Source organism: Sinocyclocheilus rhinocerous, unplaced genomic scaffold, assembly GCF_001515625.1.
Source record: "Sinocyclocheilus rhinocerous isolate Xijiao unplaced genomic scaffold, SAMN03320098_v1.1 scaffold1269, whole genome shotgun sequence".
Taxonomy (NCBI): Eukaryota; Metazoa; Chordata; class Actinopteri; order Cypriniformes; family Cyprinidae; genus Sinocyclocheilus; species Sinocyclocheilus rhinocerous.
Window position 1 is genome coordinate 33766 of NW_015664194.1, and position 21310 is coordinate 55075.

The window sequence follows — 21310 nt, forward strand, 5'->3', positions numbered from 1 at the left end:
GATTTATTTTACAACTGACACATACAACAGAAGTTGGTGATTCCTTGAGGATGTCTAGTCTCATTTAGTCAATACCTTGACTATTTTTGTTTCATATTCTCTATAAAGGCACATTCAGTTCTGACCTCTAAAAGGTCTGATCTGTAGGAGACATATTAGTGAGGTCTTTGTATTTATTCCAGCATGTCAGTTGATGCTGAGTAAGTTTTGACGGCGTTATCAGATGAAGTTTTCCTGATGACAGATGTTTGGATTGACAACATTTAGGAAACCTGATAGGTGTAGAGTAATCAACCTTCATGTGTTAGGTTATGCTTTGAAATAATCACAAACAAATATAAATGGTACATTTTCTCAGTACCGAAAACCACAATGCGGTGTTTATGCCATTAATCTGTCGAATATACTGCATATTTTGTCTGGATTACTATAAATGCATTGTGTGTGTGTGAAAGAGAGCCTAAACTACCTTGCTATGGAAACATTGAAGCAGGAGATAAGAACATCCTGACTTGTGAAATGGAGCAGTGGGCGTGATTTTGGTTTTCCGCTGAGTTTGACCGTCAGATGAAGAGAATATAAGGTGAGATGTGGTCATTTACACACCACTCCAGTCAGAACATAATTCCTTTGCTCAGGTAAGCACATTATATTATTCTGTTTTCTATTGAATCTCATTTTTGGTTTGCATTGCATGTACCTTTTTGCCCTTAAACTGTTGGTTCAGCCAAAAATGAATATTCTGTCATTATTTACTTACCCTGTTGTTCATCTTTTTGGCATCTAACAAAACATTTCCTGTTTTTTTTTTTTCCATACAATGACAGTAAATGGTGATCACATGTGTTCTTGGTCCTCATCCACTTTCACTGTATATGGAAAAAGAAGCTTAGACATTCTGTTAAATAGCTCTAAGTCATGGATTTGGAGTATGATGGTTATAAGTAAATGGTTCAGAATCTTCATTTCTGAGTGAAATACTTTTATACCCCAAAATGGATATTTGACTACTAAAAAGGACTAACCTGTCAATTACTTTTTTGTTTTCTAGCCACCTAACTATCCCACTCCCGAAGTCATGGAATCTGCCATTAACGTGCTCGTCTCCCAGTTCAAGACTTATGCAGGGAAAGATGGCTCTGCGAACACTCTGAGCAAAGATGAGTTTCAGAGCCTGGTCACTTCCCAGCTCCCAAACTTTGTAAAGGTAAGCCTTTTGAGTTATTACAGTATGGTTTGTCCACTTCATATCTATATTCCACAATTCAGGTCTACATACTTTAAATATAAAGGTCCGTTTAGAACCCATTTAGTTGTTTAGAAAATCATCTGCTTTAAAGAATAAGGAATCTTTAAAAAAAAAAACTAATGTAATGTTAAGAACTTTTTTTTTTTTTTAAATCCCCACAGAACCATAAAACCAACTCAAAATGGTTCTTAATAAGAAGAGGAGTGTCTGCTGACTCTCAGGTGCTGCAAAGAACCTCTATTTTTAGGAGCTTACAGCTACAATAAATGGTTATCTTCTACAGCATGCTAAACTTTATTATAGAATTTACTGTAGAATATTTAAAAAAAAAAAAAAAATTTATCTGTGACCTTTAATCACAATATTTAGAAATTGAAGATCGTTTAAATAAATAAATAATGGTCTTCATTCCAGTGCTTAATTAGTATGTGTTCTGAGAAAAATGAACCAAAATGAATAAGAATGCTGAATTTTACTAAAGAATCGTTTTATAGAATTATTTTACATTTGTTTTACATCTGTGACCTATAATCGCATTATTTAAATAATGAAATTAAAGATCATTTTAATAAATAATAAATAATGGCCTTATTTACAGTGTTTGTTTAGTAGGCTATTCTGTTTTCTGAGAAGAATGAATCCAAAAGGATAAGAGCACCATTTCAGAGGTCTGGTGTGAGTTATTAGTTAACCACATCCCAGTCCTCTAAAGAATTCCTTGTGAGTCACGTGTTTGTGATTTTGTAGAGGAAATTACACAAATCCTTCCTATGCTAAAACTCTCAAGTCAGAGACAGACCTTATACTGTGCTAGCGAGTATGAAAACAAACTGGCTGCTTTCAGCATATTTACATCCAAACCAGATCACTAAAGCTGGATACAATAGAAAAATGCCACATCAGAGCATTTTCTGTTTGGCCCATCCAAAACAGGAACTCCCCCCTAAACTAATAGGTCAGCAGAAAAGAATGCGCAGTACCACTGACAACCACTAGATGGAGACGCTATCATGGCAAGTGCGTATAAATGCCTGTCCATCTTGTCCTCTCCCACAGAATGCCTCTGACCCAGCCACCATTGATCAGCTCATGAAGTCATTGGACGAGAATAACGACGGAGAGCTGACGTTCCTGGAGTTCTGGCAGCTGATTGGCAGTGTGGCGAGCCAACATGGCGGCTTTAGCCAATAAAGAAACCTGAAGTATTAGTCAACTTGAAGAAAATCACTTTAATTTTACCTTGTGACTTTCTTATGTAATTATAACATTGTGCAGTTAATGATTGTCCAAAGCAGGGCAAATAAAAGAAAGAGTTGTTTTATTCTCTAGGTAATCTTGCCTTGCCTCTTTATTGAGCATGTCGTATAAGAGTCTCTGCACACTCTCCCCACTCCTGCACACTCTCCCCAATCTCTCCCATTCTTTTGTGTAGACAAAATAACGCATCTGATTTAATAGCATCATTTTATGGTAACCCAACACCACCTTGAGGCCATAGACTATCCGATTGCACAGCGGCTTAGTTTTAGACATTAACAATTTCAGCTCCAGACAGCAGTCAGTTACGAGACATCCTTATTGACATATTCAATCTCCCACACAATATGAAGTAGGTGCCACCAGTTGCCTTGCTTACAGGTGTGGCTTGGGGGAAGGGAGTTGGTCTCTTTTGGATAATAAGGGAGATTTAGATCTTATTTGCAAGTGCAAATATATGAAACTGAACACAAAAATTCAGAAGAATTTTGAATTGCCTGAAGAACATTGGTTATCGATGTTCAATCACCTGAAAAGATGCATTGAGATTTTCATTTTAAACCCATCATACTGGTTTGATGAGGTGGCAGCGGGTCTGAGAGTTTCAACCTTGCTGAACCGGTCACAGTTCCTGTGGGGTGCCTACAAAAACATTTTTAACAAAAATATATTTAAGGTTTTAAGAAAATATATTAATATTTTTTTATAAATATTTAAGAAAAATATATTGAAGACAAGTCATAGGTGAACTTTGAAGCATTATCAGAGCTGTGAGGCATGACCATAGTCCACACAAAGTGATGCCAGTCAATACAAATAACTTAACATAGGCGGTGCCTCTTGTAAACACAGATAATCATAGTAAAGAGGGCACTGGGATATGATTCATTAGCCTATATGTCTCCCCTGGGGCCCGTTAAAGGCTGTCTGAATATTTATCGCAATACAATGCCTTCCTGTTAGCAAGAATTCTGACTAAAATTAATTCCTGGGGCATTAAAAATATTAATAAATGAAGCACTGTCTCAATATTGCATGTTTAGTGCATACCAGTGTCAGAATTTGACTTTTTCAATTTATGAGGGGCTATTATTTGCCTCCCGGAATTCATTTTCAGACTTATTTTCTAACCATACATAAACATGTAAAGTGTCATTTTTATGACACACACTTTAATTGATTAATAAAAATTCAAAAGCAATATCAATACACAACCAGTGTAGTTTTAGAAAACTAAAGAAATAATTGGTCGCCTCTATCTCTTTCCCATTATGGAAGATTGTATCCAGCTAACCTCCCTCTATCTCTCTCTCTCTCTCTCTGTGTGGGGGTTAATTTATTTTATTTTTTAGCTACCAGCTAGAAACCACCTACTATGTTTCAGAGGCACTAATATATCACTTTATACGACTGTAATGCTTTAAAATATATACAATATTTTAACCGGTAAAACAATTTTGCCCAAGGCATGGTTAATTTCTGACACTCGTGCAAACATTGTGCAGGTAAGGGTTAAAGTTTTCGTACTTCCCACTAAAGCCCCAGACAAAACTCACCGTCCACTGCCATGATTCCCAGTGGGATTTCTGTCGTGAAACTACCAGAAGTCATACTGTTGTTTTTACAGCAGTAGAAAACATTAGAAATGTCTTATTTTTAATCATGCCAAAACTCAAATGTCTTGTTTAAAGTAGCCAAATAAGTTCGTCCCCTAGTTCCCCTCCTCCAGGTACACGCCCTTTCATTTGTCAGAGTCGGGCAAAAAAAAAAAAACGTTAACGAAAAAAAAATCACGGAAGCGGTTCGAGTCTGACAAGTTTTTTTCTTTTGAGGTAGGAAAGAAAAGGGACAGGGAAAAAAAGAGGTTTAACTGCAGCTACTGCGAACTGTCAATCCGTGCTGTCCGCATTTTAGGGTAAGTGCTCTAAAATACGTTTCGTTCACCTTGTAGGCCTATTTAAACACAAAACTTTGTAGTTTTGAACATGTAACGTTAAGAGTTTTCGTTGAGTGTCAACGCCACGTTTTAGGAACACCCTTCGACCATCCTCAGCCAGATGAATCTGAAAACATCTCTCGTTTTCGCACAGTTAATACGTCTTTTTTATGAGTATTCCGAACTATATACAGGTAAATATAACGTTACTAATGTGGTTTGACGCGTTGTTAATGGCGACGTTTGATTAAGAGTGCAAGCGGGAACAATTACAATGTCGTTGATGGAAAACTTATGTGGGTGCTTCTGTTGAATAGCATTGGCATTTTAAACTTATCTCAAATTGAATATGATCTTTTAAACTTCACAATGATTATTGTGAAGTTTACGTTTTTTAAATGTATATTAAATTGAATATAATCTTTTAAGATTACTGTGTTGACGTTATTTTAAATATTTAAAAAAATTAAAATATAAAAACAAATAGGCTATAAATAAAAAAAATCATACATATTAGGATACAAATGCTAAATGTTTATTATTATTATTATTTTATATTCATAATATAATTGTAGTAAAATTAAGTGTAGATGCTTGTAGATTATGACATTTTGAGTCGCGCCAACAGCAAATCAAGTCCAAGTCAGTACACTTGCCAGAAAAGAGAGGCGTTTAACAAAAAGGGTGTTTTATCCAAGCGTGATTTCAGGGTGAAGAAAACAAGAACTACTTCGTGATTGTTCCCCACGAGTTTTTATGCACTGGCAAAGTTGTTCCTGTGTGAATTTTTAATGGCGCACGCGAGCGGCGGGTATTGTCTTTACTGCGATAGAGCGCGCGCGTATCACGTTCGCCAGTTTGGAAACGCAAACCTTTCCATCTCTTTTGCGCATTGGAGAGAAACGGTAGAGTGCACGCTGTTAAACTCCATATGTCTGTGTCCCCTTTTCTTTTTTTTGAGTTTGTTTGCATGGATTTATTTATTCATTTCGCCCAGGAACAGCACAAGGTCATGTCTGTTTTGGAGAGTCATTGAGGTAATGAAAGATCCCTCTTCATTACTTATTATTAACCCATCCACGTGCTGTCTGTCTGAGGGAGTTTTGGGTTAAAGCTCGAGACCGTCTAGGGTAGCAAGCCCTACATAATTCATATGACTTCAGGACTGGCACTGGATAGGGTTGAGACCCAGGGTTGAAAGGGTCAACCGGATCAATGAACGGTGCCTATAGTCACTAGAAATATGATTGTGGAGACAAGGTGTGTAAGACTTGTGACAACAGCACAGCATTGACTTCAATAGAGCAGCGGCCCTTTGATCTAGGGCGCATGTAGACATAGTTTGTACTGTGGATAAGGGCTGACTGTATCTGGACTGTACAGTAGGGGCTGTGTCTCAAACCTATACCTATTGTGCCGCCTACCTAGATGTTCCCTTTCAGTTAGGATGTTACTTTCTGTGAACACAGGTGCTGGTGCAGTAAACTTTTGCATCGCTGCAAAAACCCCCTTCATTTCTGATGCCCAAAAATGAAGTCTAGAAAGGCAGTCTGCTAGATTTTGAGACATAGTCATTGTTTTACCCGAATGAAGATGGTGTGCGAGTATGTAGCGTTCATATTCGGCAGCCTATAGGAAGCATAATATAGCTTATTTCTGCATTGTGACAACATTAGCTGGGTGTCTGCATGCCAAGGAAGTAGAAAACTATTTCCTGCACCATTCCACTGACGGTATATAGTGTAAAAGACTCCTTCTCACTTTCAAACACCCTATGAAACCAGAAACTTTAATATGCGTACTGCGTCATCTCTGTATCTCCTTCTCGCTCTCATTAAATTAGGCTAATGGTCATGTTTCTTAATTGCTTACTACCTGTCAATGTGGTTATTACTGCTGATAAGAGGAAACTCTGTGTATTTACGTCAGCTAATTTGGCGGCATCAGAAACAGTCTCGGATGACAAACACACCTACACAGATTTTGACCAGCAATAACAGCTCAACGGGCTTTTTTGCTGACCGCTGGATGTCACTGTTTTTTGTACGTCTTTGTTTGTACAGCTATGCAAATTATAAGGTTCCAGTCCTCATCTAACAAGCAAGCCGTAACTTTCTGGTTAAGTTTGAATGACTTGCGTAAAGAGCATTGATTGGAATTCAAAGGATGACACCCTCAGAGTTGTGTCACTCTGACACACTCGGGTCTGTTGTTCAAGATTTTATCAATGAAATGTACCTTTTGCTGAATGCACACTAGAAAACACTGGTTCCTTGAATCCATTCTGCTGTTATATAACCGGATCATTTTATATGTTTGACTTTTTTTTTTTAGGTAGTAAATACCTACCTACTTTTTATAGTATTTATTAATATTTAGAATTAGCTTTTATTTTTTATATTTTCAGTTTTAATAAACATTTTGTAGTTTTATTTATAGAAATATTTTAATTTGACTTAAACTTATTTATTTTAGTTAGTTGCCAAGGCAACATTTATGATTTTTCAGCAAATATTTATTAATGTAGTATTTAGAATGATATTTAATTAGGTTTCATTTTTATATTTTCATTTTCAGTGTAATTGTATTTGAAGTTTTAGTATCAATCATTTTTAAAATTTTTATATGGCTGTAATTTAATTTCAGTTTTAGTCATTTTACTACCTTAACCTAAGCTTATTTATTTAATTTAGTTGCTAAGGCAACAATTCTAATTCTTCAGTTTTTAAAGTTTTTTTTTATATCAAATATTTATTAATATAGTATTTATTAATGATTGTAATTAGCTTTTTTTAAATATTTATTTTTATATTTACTGTTTTCATTTCAATTTTCTTTAAAGTTTTAAAAAAATACATTTCTATATTGTTTTTTAGTAATATTACTGCTTATATTTATTTCAGTTAGTTGTCAATAAATTTTTTTTAAATTTTTTTAAATGTTTATCAAAATATTTATATTTTATTATATTTCAGCTTCATTTGAAAAATAGATTTTTAATAGTTTTAGTTATCAATAAAAACACTGCTACTGATGTCTTATTGTTGCCGCTGTGTTTTCGGAAATTATCCTTTTTTTTTTTTCAAAATCTAATCGCCGCATCTTCATGCCGAACATAGCTGAGTGATGACCTTTCGCACCTCATCAAAAAATCTGAGTAATGCCATTCATTAATGAGGCACGGCGATTGGCTATTGGCATTTCCTTCGAAACTTTGGCCAATCAGTAAAAATTTGTAGTGGAATGCAAGAGAGAGTGAACGTGTGCCTGCATTGGTGAAATTTTATACGTGACAAAGGAGAAGCAATGCTGGTCAAGAAAGAAAGGGGAAAGCAGGACTGAATTCTTTACATTGAAAGAGGTGTGAAGAGCAAGAGGGACAAACTACAGAACTAAAAAAAGAGTGAGTGAGGAAAGAAGGGATGTTTGAGCTGTTGGTAATCCCTTGAGAAACATGAAGCCGCTGTGTGGTTTGGTCATCAGTAGATCAGATGACCTATCAAAGATCAGGACAGCCACTGGCGACTTGCCTCTTTCTTCTCTCTTCCCTTATCTGCAATTGACTGTCAGTTCTAACCCCCAAGATTTCCATTCTCCACACCCTAGTAGACTTTCAGGTACTGTACACTTAGTAAATGGACTCAGTAGAGTGTTGGGCCTACCCTTTATGAGGAAATGTCACCAAGCCTCTAATGATCCCACTTCAACTTAGGGTTAGGGTTTGTTTAAAGTATTAAACTTAAATCAGACTTTTGATTTTCGCCTGGCAAATGAAAAACCAAATGAAAGGGATTTATTTATTCATGCATTTATTTATGCATTGATTGACTGATTGTCATTTAGATTACACTGTAAAAAAAATTCTGTAAATTTACGGTAAAAAAAGCGGCAGTTGTGATTGCCAGAATTTTACCATAAAAAATACGGTAGCAACATTTGAGGTTTTACGGTTTTAACTTAAATTTACATTTAAATACCATAATTTCATTAACTGATATAATGTTAATATACCAATCTATTGAAGTAATGAAATCTGTTTTGTACCTTTGTAATACACTGATAACCACCAAATGCAGGTGGTGATGAGGAAGTCACATGATGAACCAAAGCCCATCACAAGTAGCTTTTAAATAATAACATACATAGAAGGTGCACAGTGTCATTCACACAAACACCAAACACCATCACGGTAACACACATGAAACTGAAATAATGCAATAAACATTAATTTAACAACATTAGATGTAACATACAACCCTACAAAAGTGATAAGAAAAAACTATGAAGAAACATAGTTATTTCAACAAAAAAAACATCAAATTTGAAATGTAATGCAGGGAACTGGGAATCTCAGTTTACGGTTATTCACTGCAAATTATACGTTCTTTTTCACTTCCAAAAACTGTATACTACCGTAAAATTAGCTACATGTAATATCCAATACAGTTTTCATCATATATAGTGGGGGAACTTACCGTTAACCATTTAACGGGTTTTTAACCGTAGCATTTTTAGTCTTTTACTGTTAAATTCACGGTCATTTTTTTTACAATGAACTATTATCAAAGCTCATTTACCTTTACTCTATAAAAACAAATATTTTAAGAACTGTAATTGTACACTACCATTTAAAAGTTCTGGGTCAGTAAGATTTTATTTTTAAAAGAAATGCATACTTTCATTCAGCAATGAATAAAAGTATTAGCCAAGGACATTTATAATGTTTCGTGAGCACCAAACCAGCATATTATTATGATTTATAAATGATCGTGTGACACTGAAGACTGGAGTAATGACTGCTAAAAAAATAAGCCTTGCCATCACAAGAATAAATTAATTTTAAAATATAGTAAAATAAATAAATATATTTTGAATTCTAATTATATTTGCAGTATTTTGATAAAATAACTGCTGCCTTGGTGAGCATAAGAGATTTCTTTCAAAAACAATAAAAATCCTACTGACATAACATTTTGAACACTAGTGTAAATTTGAGAAAATATAATATTTCCCATTTTCCATGATGTGCATTATAATGTTGTGATGCCTTCATTTACTTGTAGCCTTTAAAATGATTGTTAGTTTTTAGTGTTTTATCTATAATTTATTTCAACAAAATTTTAATATTGGTCATTTATCATCCATCAGCTGTAATTTTAATATCCGTGCAACCCAAATGTCAGTTGTATAGCAAATGTTTCTCTTTTTTCATCTTCTTGTAGAGCGAAAGCAAAGATGGAGGCAGCAATTAAAACCGTGGTGAGTGTGTTCCTGAAGTCATCCAAGGGCAAGGAAAACCTCGGAGGGAAGGAGTTCCAGAGCCTCGTGAAGGGCCAGCTAAAAAACATTCTGACGGTTAGAAGCTGCGTTTTGTTAAATCTAGCAACACTTTGTTTGGTATTCATTCATCATTCAGTTACCATATTCGTCAAAGATCTTTCAGTACACTCGTTTTTTCCATGGCTACAGGTTGGCCCTGGTCTATTTCTTTTTCGAGTAGTTCCTTATTATCTGGACTTTGATGAGCTGAGCAGAAACCACAAACTTGTGTCCAAATAGTCATTTAGCATGAAGAATGCTGCTGTGTTATTTGCTCCGGTGCCACATTAAATTACAGAGGAAAACTTTTAGTGTTGCTCATTCATCTCACACTGTTTGGGCTGCTGACATGAATGATAACTCAAATCGTGCAGTTTCTTGTGGAGAAGTGCGTTATTAATGTTCAAAACAATAATTTTGCCTGGCAGACCATAACCGGGTCTGTAAACTTGCTATAGATTTACATATTTAAACAGCTGAATCATAGCGGACAACATGGTAAAAACCACGTAAAAACACCTCGACATTGTGATGGCAGGTTATTCATGAGCAAAAACCACTTACCGGTACTTTCATTTCAGGAAGTTGTATTAGAATCTAGTTTATATTGGACATTGTATCACCATGAGCGGTTTATTCCATTTCAGTGTGAAATGACAATCAATACAAGCCTCAAACTTGTTTCATTAGAGATTAACATGTGAGGAACTTTGTGTTTAGGGCTCAGAGGACAATGAGGCAGTAAAAAACATGCGTCAACAGCTTGACAACAACCAGGATGGGAAGGTCAGCTTCCAGGAGTATATGAATCTGATTGGCTTTCTGGCACAGGCTGTCAGCGAACAGCGTTCTTTGGAAAAAGAAACACAACCAGAGAGTTCAACCCAGGAGACGCAGGCTGAGCCGGCAGCCAATGCACAGGCAGAGCCGCCGAAGGCAGAGCCACAGGCGGCAAAGGAGGTGGAGAAAGAAGACGAGCCAGTGACCGAGGAGGCAGCGGCCGAAGAGCAGAAGCCAGAGGAAGAGAAAAAAACAGATGTGGAACAGGAAGGGGCGAAAGTTGAAGAGAATAAAGCTGAAGAGAAGAATAAAACAGAGGAAGCATCGTAGGAGCTCGAGGAAGTGGAGATTGTCGCATCTCAAATGCTTCTGTGTTTGTTTTGTTCATCATTTTCATTATTGTGATATTTTAATACATATATATGAAACCTGGCCAATACACTACAATTTTTTTTTACTGCAAAGAGCCATAACCCTCTCATTACAGTTTTCTTTTTTACAATGGCTAGGACACATTTCTCAATACTTTTCAAAACTCTTCACACTGTTCTCCTTACCAGCTTTCAGCTTGGCACCTCCAAAATGCACTAAAAACACCAAAACACTTAATATAATTACACCAGTTAAGGTTGTCGCCCAACAAACACCCTTTAGGGCTTTTCACACTTGAAATAGTTAACCCTGAATCATTCTGTAAGCGTTCTTATTTGCGGTGTCATTGAATGAATGAATGAACACAGAACGCGACCTGTTTACACAACGGCTCTAGCATTAGGCATCCTCGTATTTGCAGACTACATTTTCTGAATGGACTTTTCAGTGGACTATAAAAGTAAAAATAAAACAGTCTCTTCTTCACTCCAATTTACGGGTTTTCCGTCACCATTTGACAATTTCCCCCTCAAACGTTGAAACGACATGTAACGCACGTCGTTTCCAAAGCACAAGAATACGAGGCACTACGCGATCGCTAACACAGTTTCGTTTCACACGGTACACGTTTGCCACATAGTGCTAGCGGTTTATAACACCAGGTTAAAAGTAGCGCAAACCCTCATATATTACAAGTGTGAAATGTACCATTACCCAGGGGTAAAAACGCGATTTAAAACGACGTTAACCCGAGGTTAATCGCAGTGTGAAAAGCCCTTTTGTCACTCATAAAATAACGACCTAGAAACCAACACCAACAAGAGATGTAGCATTTTTTCTGTTTTCCTATGTAAAATTACTTTACAAACAAGAATGACACCTTTTTACTGTTTAGAATTCACTGCAGTAGGCTATTACATGGTCCATGTTAACATTACAATATAAAATTACAAGTTTTGTAGATGAATAAAATTAAAGACTAACACCTGTTTAGGTGTTTAGCTAGGCTACCTTATTGTTTTGATAGTATCTAATATATTTAGAATATATTTAAATATAATATTACTGTAGAAGTGTAGCAAATTGCTGTCTTTCTGTTTTGTATTATGTCAAGTTTTGAACTCAAGTTCAAAAGTTTTGAAAAAAAGTATGTAAATGTGCAAATTGACCTTTAGGTACATTTAATTTTGGTGGTGGTTGTGTTTGCGTGAGAAAATAGTTAATGTAATATGAGATATGTTTAGTCATTAAATGCATTTTGTGCCAAAGCAATGGAAAATGATCTGCAGTTTAGTCCACATAGACTGCTGTCATTTACAATGTGAAGAAAAAGTGACCTACTGAGAAATGGGTCCTAGCAATTGTAAAAAAACTGTAATACTAATTTCTGTTTGTATGCACATCAATTCATGCCTGTGATTTATTATGTACTAATAGTGTATAGAAATTGGCAATAGCCGCAAATGTGACAAATGGCCAAAGAGGTGCAATAACTAATCACTATGTCCTTTTGTTTGAGCCAGATTTGTTGTAAGGGTACTGCAACCACTGTGTCCCCTCCAATATCTCTACAAATCATCCATGAATGAAGAACAGACACCGTTTTTTTATAGCATAAATGTTGAAAAAGACATCATTTTTAAGTGTCCATTATGTTTACTTTTTGTTTGTGCCACCTTCTAAGGACAGGGTTACTTAGTAGACTCTGGTGCTAGTCGTAAATGTACTATGTATTTTCCAGTGTTGCAGAAGCATAAAAAGAGCAAAATTTTCACCTCTCTTTTGTTTGATGAAATGCCAATCTGCAGGAAATTAACATACTGCATCACCATTTAAATGTGGGACTTGCATTTGTGGCGCACATGGGAACACTATGCAGTCCACATACTTTGTTGTTCACATTTCTGGGCCTTGTTTGCATGAGAATAAACAAATTTGCTTTTGAATAATGCAGTTTTATGGCATGCTTTCTGGCTTGTGTACTTGGATCTAACTCTCTCCGACACCCTCCATTAGCTGGTCTTTCTTTTAGACTTTCACATGCTGTCCATCTTAGTGCTTTGTCTCAAGAGCTGGAATATCAGATGCTTAGCGTGCTTATGATAGCTGACGCTCAATAATTAAATGCCTTTGGGACGGAATCCACACCAGGGAACCCTTGTGGCCCCGCAGGAGCCCCAAGTCATCCCAAAGTATCAGTTCACTATAAGGCAGTTAGGCCCCAAAGACCTTTACATTCACATAGGCATTCATTCCCTTAAACTTAACTATATTTGCCTGCATATATTTAGGTGTATTTTGTTTGTTCTTTTTGTAATGTTTGGATCTCGTAAGTGTGTGGAGTGTTTTAATAGCTTTGTTAAATTTTAAGTCTCTTAAAGACCATATTTACAACAGGACTGACCGGTTTCACTTATATCTTGTTCTTTTAAACACATTTGGTCACAACTAGTGCATGTTAGCATTTCTTTAATGCATGGATGGATGGATGGATGGATGGATAGATTTGAATGCATTCTGATTCAAACTAGCTGGAAATATATTACTAACATCAATATAATATTCCATCATGTATTGACTGTTGCATATGATTTGTGCTAGAAAACCCTGTAACAAAAGTCTGTTGAGTAACCTTACCTTAATGTTCTTGAATTTTTTACTAATTATCAATGATTCAATGAATTTTGATATAGCAGCTACGGTAAATATGTAACTTGTTCTTGTTTGTCATGAAATGTCTATGAAAGCCATAACACACAAGAAGAAGAGACAAATGCACAGGTACTTTCACCATTAAGCCATTATCTAGCAGCTTACATAATACATTATACATGCTACATTATGCATTATACAGATATATATTGCCTACATCAGTGTGAAATCCTACGCTGCCTAAAAAGCGCTCATTTAGATCATGCTAATGAGCTCTCGTTTAGCTCATGCTGTCATGTATATCCTGGCCATCTAAAACCTCTGTTTACTTTGGTGTGTCTGACTCCACAAGAGCCGTGTCTGGTGTTACTAGACCCCACTATATTAGCATTATAGCATCATCAAACATCATGACGTTTGGCTAACATTCTTTGACCACATGTTGTTTGTATACTGTTGTTTTGATATATATTCGACAAGCATTGACTTTCAAACTTGATGTTAATTAAGTTTTGTCAGTCAAAAATGGAAGTAGTTAGCAGCTCTACCTTGGGAGGTGATTGCTAGGCCTCACTACATTAGCATTATAGTGTCATCACATCTTATTAAGTTTGGCTAACATTCATGTTTTGAGTTGACCACATGTGGAAAATGGTATTGATGTCTATTAGAAAAGCCACTAGCATGAACATGTTGCTGTTGACTTGATGCTTGATGTTAAGCCAAAAAGCAGTAGTTAACAGCTCTTCTTAGGTAACATAAAACCTCTTCTGTCTTTTAAACGAATGCACGAGCATTTCATTAAGTGCACATAGCTCAATGTAACCAACTGACCACATACACAGCCTTCATTTTCTATGCTGTACGATTGACCATCTCCATCTACTCAACAATAAAGGACTGTAATGCAAACTCCACTGGCCTGTAGAGTCTTCTTGTGTAGAGTCAACTGGCATGACGGGGTCAAATGGCCCTTATATTGGCAGGTGAACTAAAGGAGGAGAGTACGGGAGGGGTGCCGAAACTGAAGATGCGGGAGATGCTCTTGAGAAAGGAGGGGGCCGGGTGAGTGATATTTAAACCCCAGAGGTTCTCTCTCTCTCCTCATCTGTTCCTCAGCTCTCCGGCTGTCTATCACTATCTCCTGTGCTTCATTACAGACAAAGGAAGCTCTCCGTAGGCATTCAGGTAAGACAGACAACTCAGACGAGAGAAAGGACTCCTTTCTCTCCAAGCAGAAAGCTAATGAATGCTCTTCTGGATTGGATTATCTACTGATAACTTTTTTGGTAGTCTTTATTCGAATATCTGTCCATAGGTCAGTGCTACCATTACTTTTGTGTGAAGTTCTCATGGGATATGGATATAACCTATATGAATGTGTATAGCCTTCAAAGTTAAATTAAGTCAAATTGAAACATATGTATATTATTTATATTTCACACAGACTTTTAAACCTTCACATATACATATAGGGTGAATTAAGATAAATTGGGACAGGTTTTGCCATTGTGATAATATACATATACACACAAACACACACACACACACACATATATATATATATATATATATTACTAGGAGTAGTCTTGGACTAGGACCAAGCTGAATACAGGTAAAGTGAAAAAACTTTTATTTTAAAATATAGCCATATAAAAATACAATCCAAATGGTTTAGAATATAATTTAGATATCATTTGAATAAACATCTCTGAACATCTCTACTACTCTATACAGAAAATTCAAGCACTGAAGTGTCCAACTTTACCTGTATTCACCGAACTACACGCCTGTCCTGAATATATGGTTTTGTCTTTGATTTTCATTAATGTAAATGTATTTTTTGGGTCTGTATTATTGAATGAGTTCGATTTAGATTTGAAAGAGTTTGTTTTTATGTAAATAAATTAATCTCTTCTTCTTTACATGTCAAAGAACGGTCAGTTTCCTTAGTGTCACTGGGTCACTTGGTGTTACATTTCCATTCTCATCTTAGTTGCCATCGCGTCACAGTGTCCATTCTATACCGTTCCGATACTGCTAATGAGATTGTGCTTCTGTTTTCTTATGCCCTACAAGAAATGTGCCATAATTTCACCTTTCATCTTAATTTTTCAAATTGTCTTGCATTTAAATAGTTTATTGCTGTTCTTCCTTATTGCTGCTTTGTCCTAAAATGCTTCCAGTTGAACTTTTTTAATGCCTTTGTGGGACATTAAACCATTCTGACCTTTCTAGTTAGTGTCCATTTCATGAACAATGGTTTTTGGTTTTAGTACCTGAGAGCTGTAATTCACCGTTTTTTTGTTCCAAATCCGCATGTCACCATTTGAGCTTCCTAATTAGGCACTCTCTTAGGTTAACTAATTAGTTAAATTAGATGGTGTAGTACTTCAAATAAAGAGCTGAGCACGGAGGCCTCATTAGAGTAATCCTGTCCAAAGTTGCAATTCAATTATGTTGCTAATTATAGTACAGAAAAGTAGGGAAAAGGGCAACAAACATGAATTGTACTATTTAATTGATCTTATTTCATTACTTTTAAATTTATAATCGATTAAAGGAGTATTTCCCGTAATTGATTAATACTGTCTTATCCTCCAGCTGTTTTTCTTTTTGCTTCATTTTGCAATATTCATGATTATACAGTCTACAGGACTCTAAACTTTGGCCTCTATCCTCAAAATTAACTAATGGAGTTGCTTTAGGATAATTTCAGGTGTGTATTGTGTGTGTGTGTCTTCATGAGAGCCTCGGATTACTTGGACGAAGGTTCCCTTGGGAACTTGCCCATAGTTTTATCTGCATTTTGACAGTTTTATGTTTCACTTGCGGTTTCCATTTGAGAGACGCGGCCCCTGTTACATGAGCAACAGATGATTTAGATGTGAGCAGAGAAGCGTTCACATACAACTAATGAGCGTTCGAAGAAAACACAGAGTTGTGTAACGCTAACAGTTTATATAATCACACATTGGGTGAGAATGACAGTTTATAATTCCATCTAAATGTCTCTCATAAAGTGCCAAACCTGCTGTATCACAATACTTATTGGTTTAACGTTACCTCTTTGTGTAACTTTTGAACTATGTTAAGTTGGTTAAGTCATAAAAACACTGAGGCAAATCATTCAGCCTTCCATCAATGCTTCTTTTCATGGCCAAATTCTGTTCATGCTCCAGTCTTTCTCATCTTCTGTTGTGCCTCATCAATGACTGTGTCTGTTTCTACATGCGCAGTAGCTCGCTGAACCCGGAGAGAGAAGATCCAAGATGCCACGCTCAAAGTGTGACATGTAAGAATGTTGCTTTTTGAGTGACAAACCCCTAATCAGAATTTTCCTCTAAATCAAATAAACCCCTCAAATAGTAAGGATATTATCTCAAACAAATGCTTGAGAGAACATTTCACATTTTGTTTTCACCCATAGTCCAAAACATGTGTTTTGTGCCAGAATTAATTGAGCCAAAGCTCCGCCCATGCTAGTCATGTGACCATACATGCAGCAGGGTCTAGCGAGGGGCGCGCCATGTTGTTGTATCTAACCTTTGACCTTTTTAACCACCTTACAGCATGTCCAAAGAGCCAAGCTCCAACTTGGAAAGCGCCATGCAGATGCTCATCAAGACCTTTCATAAGTATTCCGGGAAGGAAGGAGATAAATACACGCTCAGCCGAGGAGAACTAAGGGAACTTCTGACGGAGGAGCTGGGAAATTATCTTGGGGTGAGAAGAAAGCATATGCAAAATGACAAAATTTTTGCAACCTCTTTTGGTTTCACAAAGAAGATATTAAATTAAAAAAGAGGGTGGGGCTTGATCCTATTCATCGGGAGTTGATTGGACAATGCGAAGTTTGGAAGGGAGGGATTAAAAAAAATAAGGATTTGTAATGTCAGCCAAAAATTATAAAGACAAACATGTTTTATTTGGATTAATAAGCACATTGTAAACAATAAGACCAGGAACATGCATTAAGAAAGTAAATAGTAAATAAATAAATAAAAATGACTTGATAAAATCAATTATGTAAATTTAATAATGGATTTATTAAATAATTTTTTCATAAATTTAATAATTTTTTTTTCACATTCCCTCCCACATTTTGTTAAAATCTTTCCACATAAATTCCTCTGAACTTCTGCAAAAAAAAGATTTAAATACATGCTATCTGTCATACATACATTTCAGCAAAAACAAATATGACACAACCTGTAACGCAAGCTCAGATTTGCATGTTCTGTAAGCTACAGAAATGCTCATTTGATAAGGGTTTACAGATTCAGTGACCCTGTAATTATGTCTCATGCAAATATCTTTTATGTGGATCCAGCCTCTGGCTTTTTCTTCTGACATGAACACACACATTCCCTTTCATTAACATTCCCAGCGTTCTTCAAGCTACACACTTTTCAAAATGACATATTGACTTTACTTTTATGCATACATTCTTAAAAATAAAGGTTCCAAAAGAGGGGTTTCACAGCAATGCCATGGAAGAACCTTTTTGGGTTCCTCAAAGAACTTTTTTTCTTAGTGTGAAGGATATTTTAATGATCTTTTCCACTATGAACCGTACGCTTTTAAAAATTAAGGTTCCAAAAGGAGGTTTTTACCAAAATGCCATAGAAGAACCATTTTTGATTTCCCAAAGAACCTTTCAGCGAACAGTTCTTAAAAGAACCATCTGAAGAACATTTAAAAAATCTAAAGAACCTTTGGTGGAATGGAAAGGTTCCATGGATGTTAAAGATTCTTCATGGAACCATAGATACCATACCAATAAAGAATAGGGATGTAACGATTCACTCAACTCACGATTCGATTCGATTCACGATTATTATTTTTTAACAAAATGAGATTTAAGACAAATTATAAATTAAATGTGTCCTTTTATTATTGCTTGGACAAAATGCTGAAATATTTGAAAATATTTCAAAAATTGAAATATAACACTATAATAATATACTAATATAGCACTTGTAAATTATTGCTCTTTTGTTGGTTTTGATTGCTTCTATTGTCCTCATTTGTTAGTGTTTTTGGACAAAAGCATCTGCAAAATGACAAAATTTAAATATAATGTTAATGTAAATAACAAAACTACATTGAAATTTTAAAACAAGCCCCAAATCAAATAAATAAGTAACACAAATAAAATAAATCTCTTCAACAAACTAAGGCTTTGTCTGTGCTCTTTCCATTTAAAATTAGAGGCAACCACTGCATTTTATGATGATTCATTATCATGATCCAAACAAAGATGCTGCATACATGCAACATGAGCAGTTTTTAATCTAAATTAAATTGTATAATTTCGAAATTTGAAGCAAAAACAGAATTGTTTGACTTCAGTTTTGTGAAACTATACATAAAAAATATCTGCATGAAACAGAAACAGCAGACGAGCTGAACGAGACGCAGATTCACTCTCTGCCAGCAGGTGGCGCTTAAAGCGTTTCCTTGGTTTCCGCTCTAAACAAAGCAGCGTATGAACTTTAAATATGTATTATAGAGAGGCAAGATGAAAAGAATAGATTCCATCTAAACTTTTCTAAAGACAGTAAGTTCCCCTCAGACATACATTCATATAAACTCCTAAACCTACATGAATCGCGATTTGTTTAGCATCTCAACCGATTTGAATCGTCACATATTTGAATCGATTTTCATCCGGCTCGCGGTTAATCGTTACAGCCCTAATAAAGAACCTTTATTTTTAAGACTGTAAAGAACCATTTTCCTCTGTGAAGAATCTTTAGTGCAGTAGAAAGGTTCCATGGATGTTTAAGGTTCTTCATGGAGTGTAAGTGTATTTTATTACATATTGATACACAGTTTTAACTCCCATCTTTTCATTTTTGTCTTCACGCAGAGCGCTCAAGATAAAGACGCGGTGGAACGAGTGATGAACGACCTGGATGCCAATAATGACGGCGAGGTGGACTTCACCGAGTTCATCATCCTCATGGGTGCGCTGACCGTGGCCTGCAACGATTTCTTCCTGGACAGCCCGGCACCCAAAAAGCCCGAGAGCAAGGGCGATGCAGCCACAACAGAGGAAAAGAAAGAGTAATGAGCGCATGCTACCAGAACAGAGAGAGAAAACGGAGCAAAGTATTAGTAGGTTGCATGGTTGAGAACAAGAGAGTGTGTTTCATCCATTTCTTTTAGCAGGACCGACAAACCTAGTTCCTGGAGGACTTTTCTCTGCTTTTATAATTCAACCGAAGCTGTTAATATGCTTGACTGACAAACCCTGAAGGCAAAGACTTGGGGGTTTGACAGAAACACTCATCAGTTCAGTGCCAGGAGCCGGTTTGTCTAACGCTGAACTATTTTTTTTTTCTAGTTAATGGGAAGTTCTTGAGTAAAGTCTTTCAGGATCTGTTTCATATGAGCGCAGACATTATATACAGCTATATATAGTGTTTTTGGATGAAGATATAGCAGCAAAGTGTATTTTGAGTGCAATAAGTGGCTACTAAATGAATGTCAAAGCCTGTATTGATAGAAAGTGGTGAGTTATAGACAGTTATGAATGCTCATTGTTAATCATTCTGAACTGTGACTTGAAAACAGATGTTGAGGTATTTATATTTATATCTTTCATGATGATGTAATTATAAATACCCTTTATTGTTGACAGCAGACAACATTACGTCTACTTCATGGTTACCATAAATTCTGAACAGCTTTCATAATCTATAATAATTCAGTGTTGAAGATGTGAACTTGGTTTGTCTCTTTCTGTGCATCTATTTTTTTGCCTATTTTTATTTAATAATCAATATGTATCTTCTTAATTATAATAAACTTGCAACTGACCTCCATACGTTGTCTGACATTTTTTTGTAATTCTACATGCAATTTGTTTTTTATCATACTAAACATTTATCATGTTTAAAAATGGTTTTCTGTTATGATTAGTTGTCTCTCTGATTAGTATAAAAAGTTTAGTTTACTACACCAAGGATTGTTTTTTTTTTTTTTTTTAGATTTTTAGATATTAATTAAATATTAAATAGGCATTTTTCTTTACATTCACATATACCAAATTTGATTGATGATGTTATATCATCCTGCTTCTAAAATATGTTCTGGAGTAATCTATTTAATTGTGATTATTTGAATATTGATGCACTTTAAATATTAAAATGATATAATATATTAAAAACATATATTTAAAGTAAATATATAAGTCAATCTAACAAAAAAAGTAAATATTTCCAAGATAATTATTTTGACATTTGGTTTTGTGCAATGACAATACAAAAGCCAGTTATATAACATAATTGTATTTTTTGAAATACTAATTTAATCTTTGGTTGTCTTCACAGTTAATATTTTTCTCACACAGAAAATCAAAAAGTATGAAAGCACCTGAACCAGGGTTATTATTGTTAAAACCAAAACTAAAACCATAAAAAATGTAATTCCTTGAAATAAAATAAACATAATCTAATTTGAAATATTAACAAAAACGATAATCGTACATTATATAAATTATAATAAAATAACACTGCTCTGAACAAGAATTCTGTCTGTTCCAGCAAAGCACAAACTTAGACAAAACAGTAGACAAAACTTTAACGGTTGACTAAAGTGTCTCATATTACTGTAAATCCACAACAGTGGGGATTCCCGCTATACATGTGTGTAAATACTACAAAGGTGCTTGCTGGAGCACATCCTGGACTTGTTGCTAATTTCCGGCTCAACCTGTTTGACCTGATCTACTACTA

The 21310-nt window shown here is 35.5% G+C and overlaps 3 protein-coding genes and 1 long non-coding RNA gene across 8 annotated transcripts; 3 read left to right on the forward strand and 1 right to left on the reverse strand.

The window, feature by feature from the left end:
* The first annotated feature begins 497 nt into the window (after positions 1-497).
* LOC107729880 (protein S100-A11-like) lies at positions 498-2564 on the forward strand. 3 transcript variants are annotated; one of them, XM_016540606.1, is made up of 3 exons: positions 498-638; positions 1052-1207; positions 2306-2564. In XM_016540606.1, exons 2-3 carry the CDS (start codon positions 1079-1081, stop codon positions 2438-2440), a joined length of 264 nt encoding a protein of 87 aa, XP_016396092.1. In that variant the 5' UTR covers positions 498-638; positions 1052-1078; the 3' UTR covers positions 2441-2564. The 3 variants fall into 3 exon arrangements, with proteins under 3 accessions (XP_016396092.1, XP_016396090.1, XP_016396091.1); XM_016540604.1 differs by lacking the exon at positions 498-638 and adding an exon at positions 837-951; XM_016540605.1 differs by lacking the exon at positions 498-638 and adding an exon at positions 837-944.
* Positions 2565-2594: 30 nt separating this feature from the next.
* Positions 2595-4299, reverse strand: LOC107729881 (uncharacterized). Its single transcript, XR_001638630.1, has 3 exons — positions 4063-4299; positions 3036-3148; positions 2595-2915 (listed from the first exon to the last, which is right to left on the reverse strand). It is a non-coding gene; the product is annotated as an uncharacterized LOC107729881 (long non-coding RNA).
* Positions 4286-10973, forward strand: LOC107729878 (protein S100-A16-like). Of its 3 annotated transcripts, none has more exons than XM_016540603.1 (3): positions 4286-4421; positions 9665-9797; positions 10482-10973. In XM_016540603.1, exons 2-3 carry the CDS (start codon positions 9678-9680, stop codon positions 10869-10871), a joined length of 510 nt encoding a protein of 169 aa, XP_016396089.1. In that variant the 5' UTR covers positions 4286-4421; positions 9665-9677; the 3' UTR covers positions 10872-10973. The 3 variants fall into 3 exon arrangements, with proteins under 3 accessions (XP_016396089.1, XP_016396087.1, XP_016396088.1); XM_016540601.1 differs by lacking the exon at positions 4286-4421 and adding an exon at positions 4513-4636; XM_016540602.1 differs by lacking the exon at positions 4286-4421 and adding an exon at positions 5398-5479.
* Positions 10974-14688: 3715 nt separating this feature from the next.
* Positions 14689-20391, forward strand: LOC107729885 (protein S100-A1-like). The gene is made up of 3 exons (XM_016540612.1): positions 14689-14753; positions 17138-17291; positions 19441-20391. The coding sequence occupies exons 2-3, from the start codon at positions 17139-17141 to the stop codon at positions 19639-19641; spliced, it is 354 nt and encodes a 117-aa protein (XP_016396098.1). The 5' UTR covers positions 14689-14753; position 17138; the 3' UTR covers positions 19642-20391.
* Positions 20392-21310: the final 919 nt, after the last annotated feature.

Bases quoted from the DNA above. Each gene is read 5' to 3' on its own strand.
- LOC107729885 (XM_016540612.1), top strand. From the start codon at position 17,139: ATGTCCAAAGAGCCAAGCTCCAACTTGGAAAGCGCCATGCAGATGCTC. The intron at 17,292-19,440 runs GTGAGAAGAAAG...GTCTTCACGCAG, and splicing joins AGCTGGGAAATTATCTTGGG to AGCGCTCAAGATAAAGACGC.
- LOC107729880 (XM_016540604.1), top strand. The intron at 1,208-2,305 runs GTAAGCCTTTTG...CCTCTCCCACAG, and splicing joins AGCTCCCAAACTTTGTAAAG to AATGCCTCTGACCCAGCCAC.
- LOC107729878 (XM_016540603.1), top strand. From the start codon at position 9,678: ATGGAGGCAGCAATTAAAACCGTGGTGAGTGTGTTCCTGAAGTCATCC. The intron at 9,798-10,481 runs GTTAGAAGCTGC...CTTTGTGTTTAG, and splicing joins AGCTAAAAAACATTCTGACG to GGCTCAGAGGACAATGAGGC.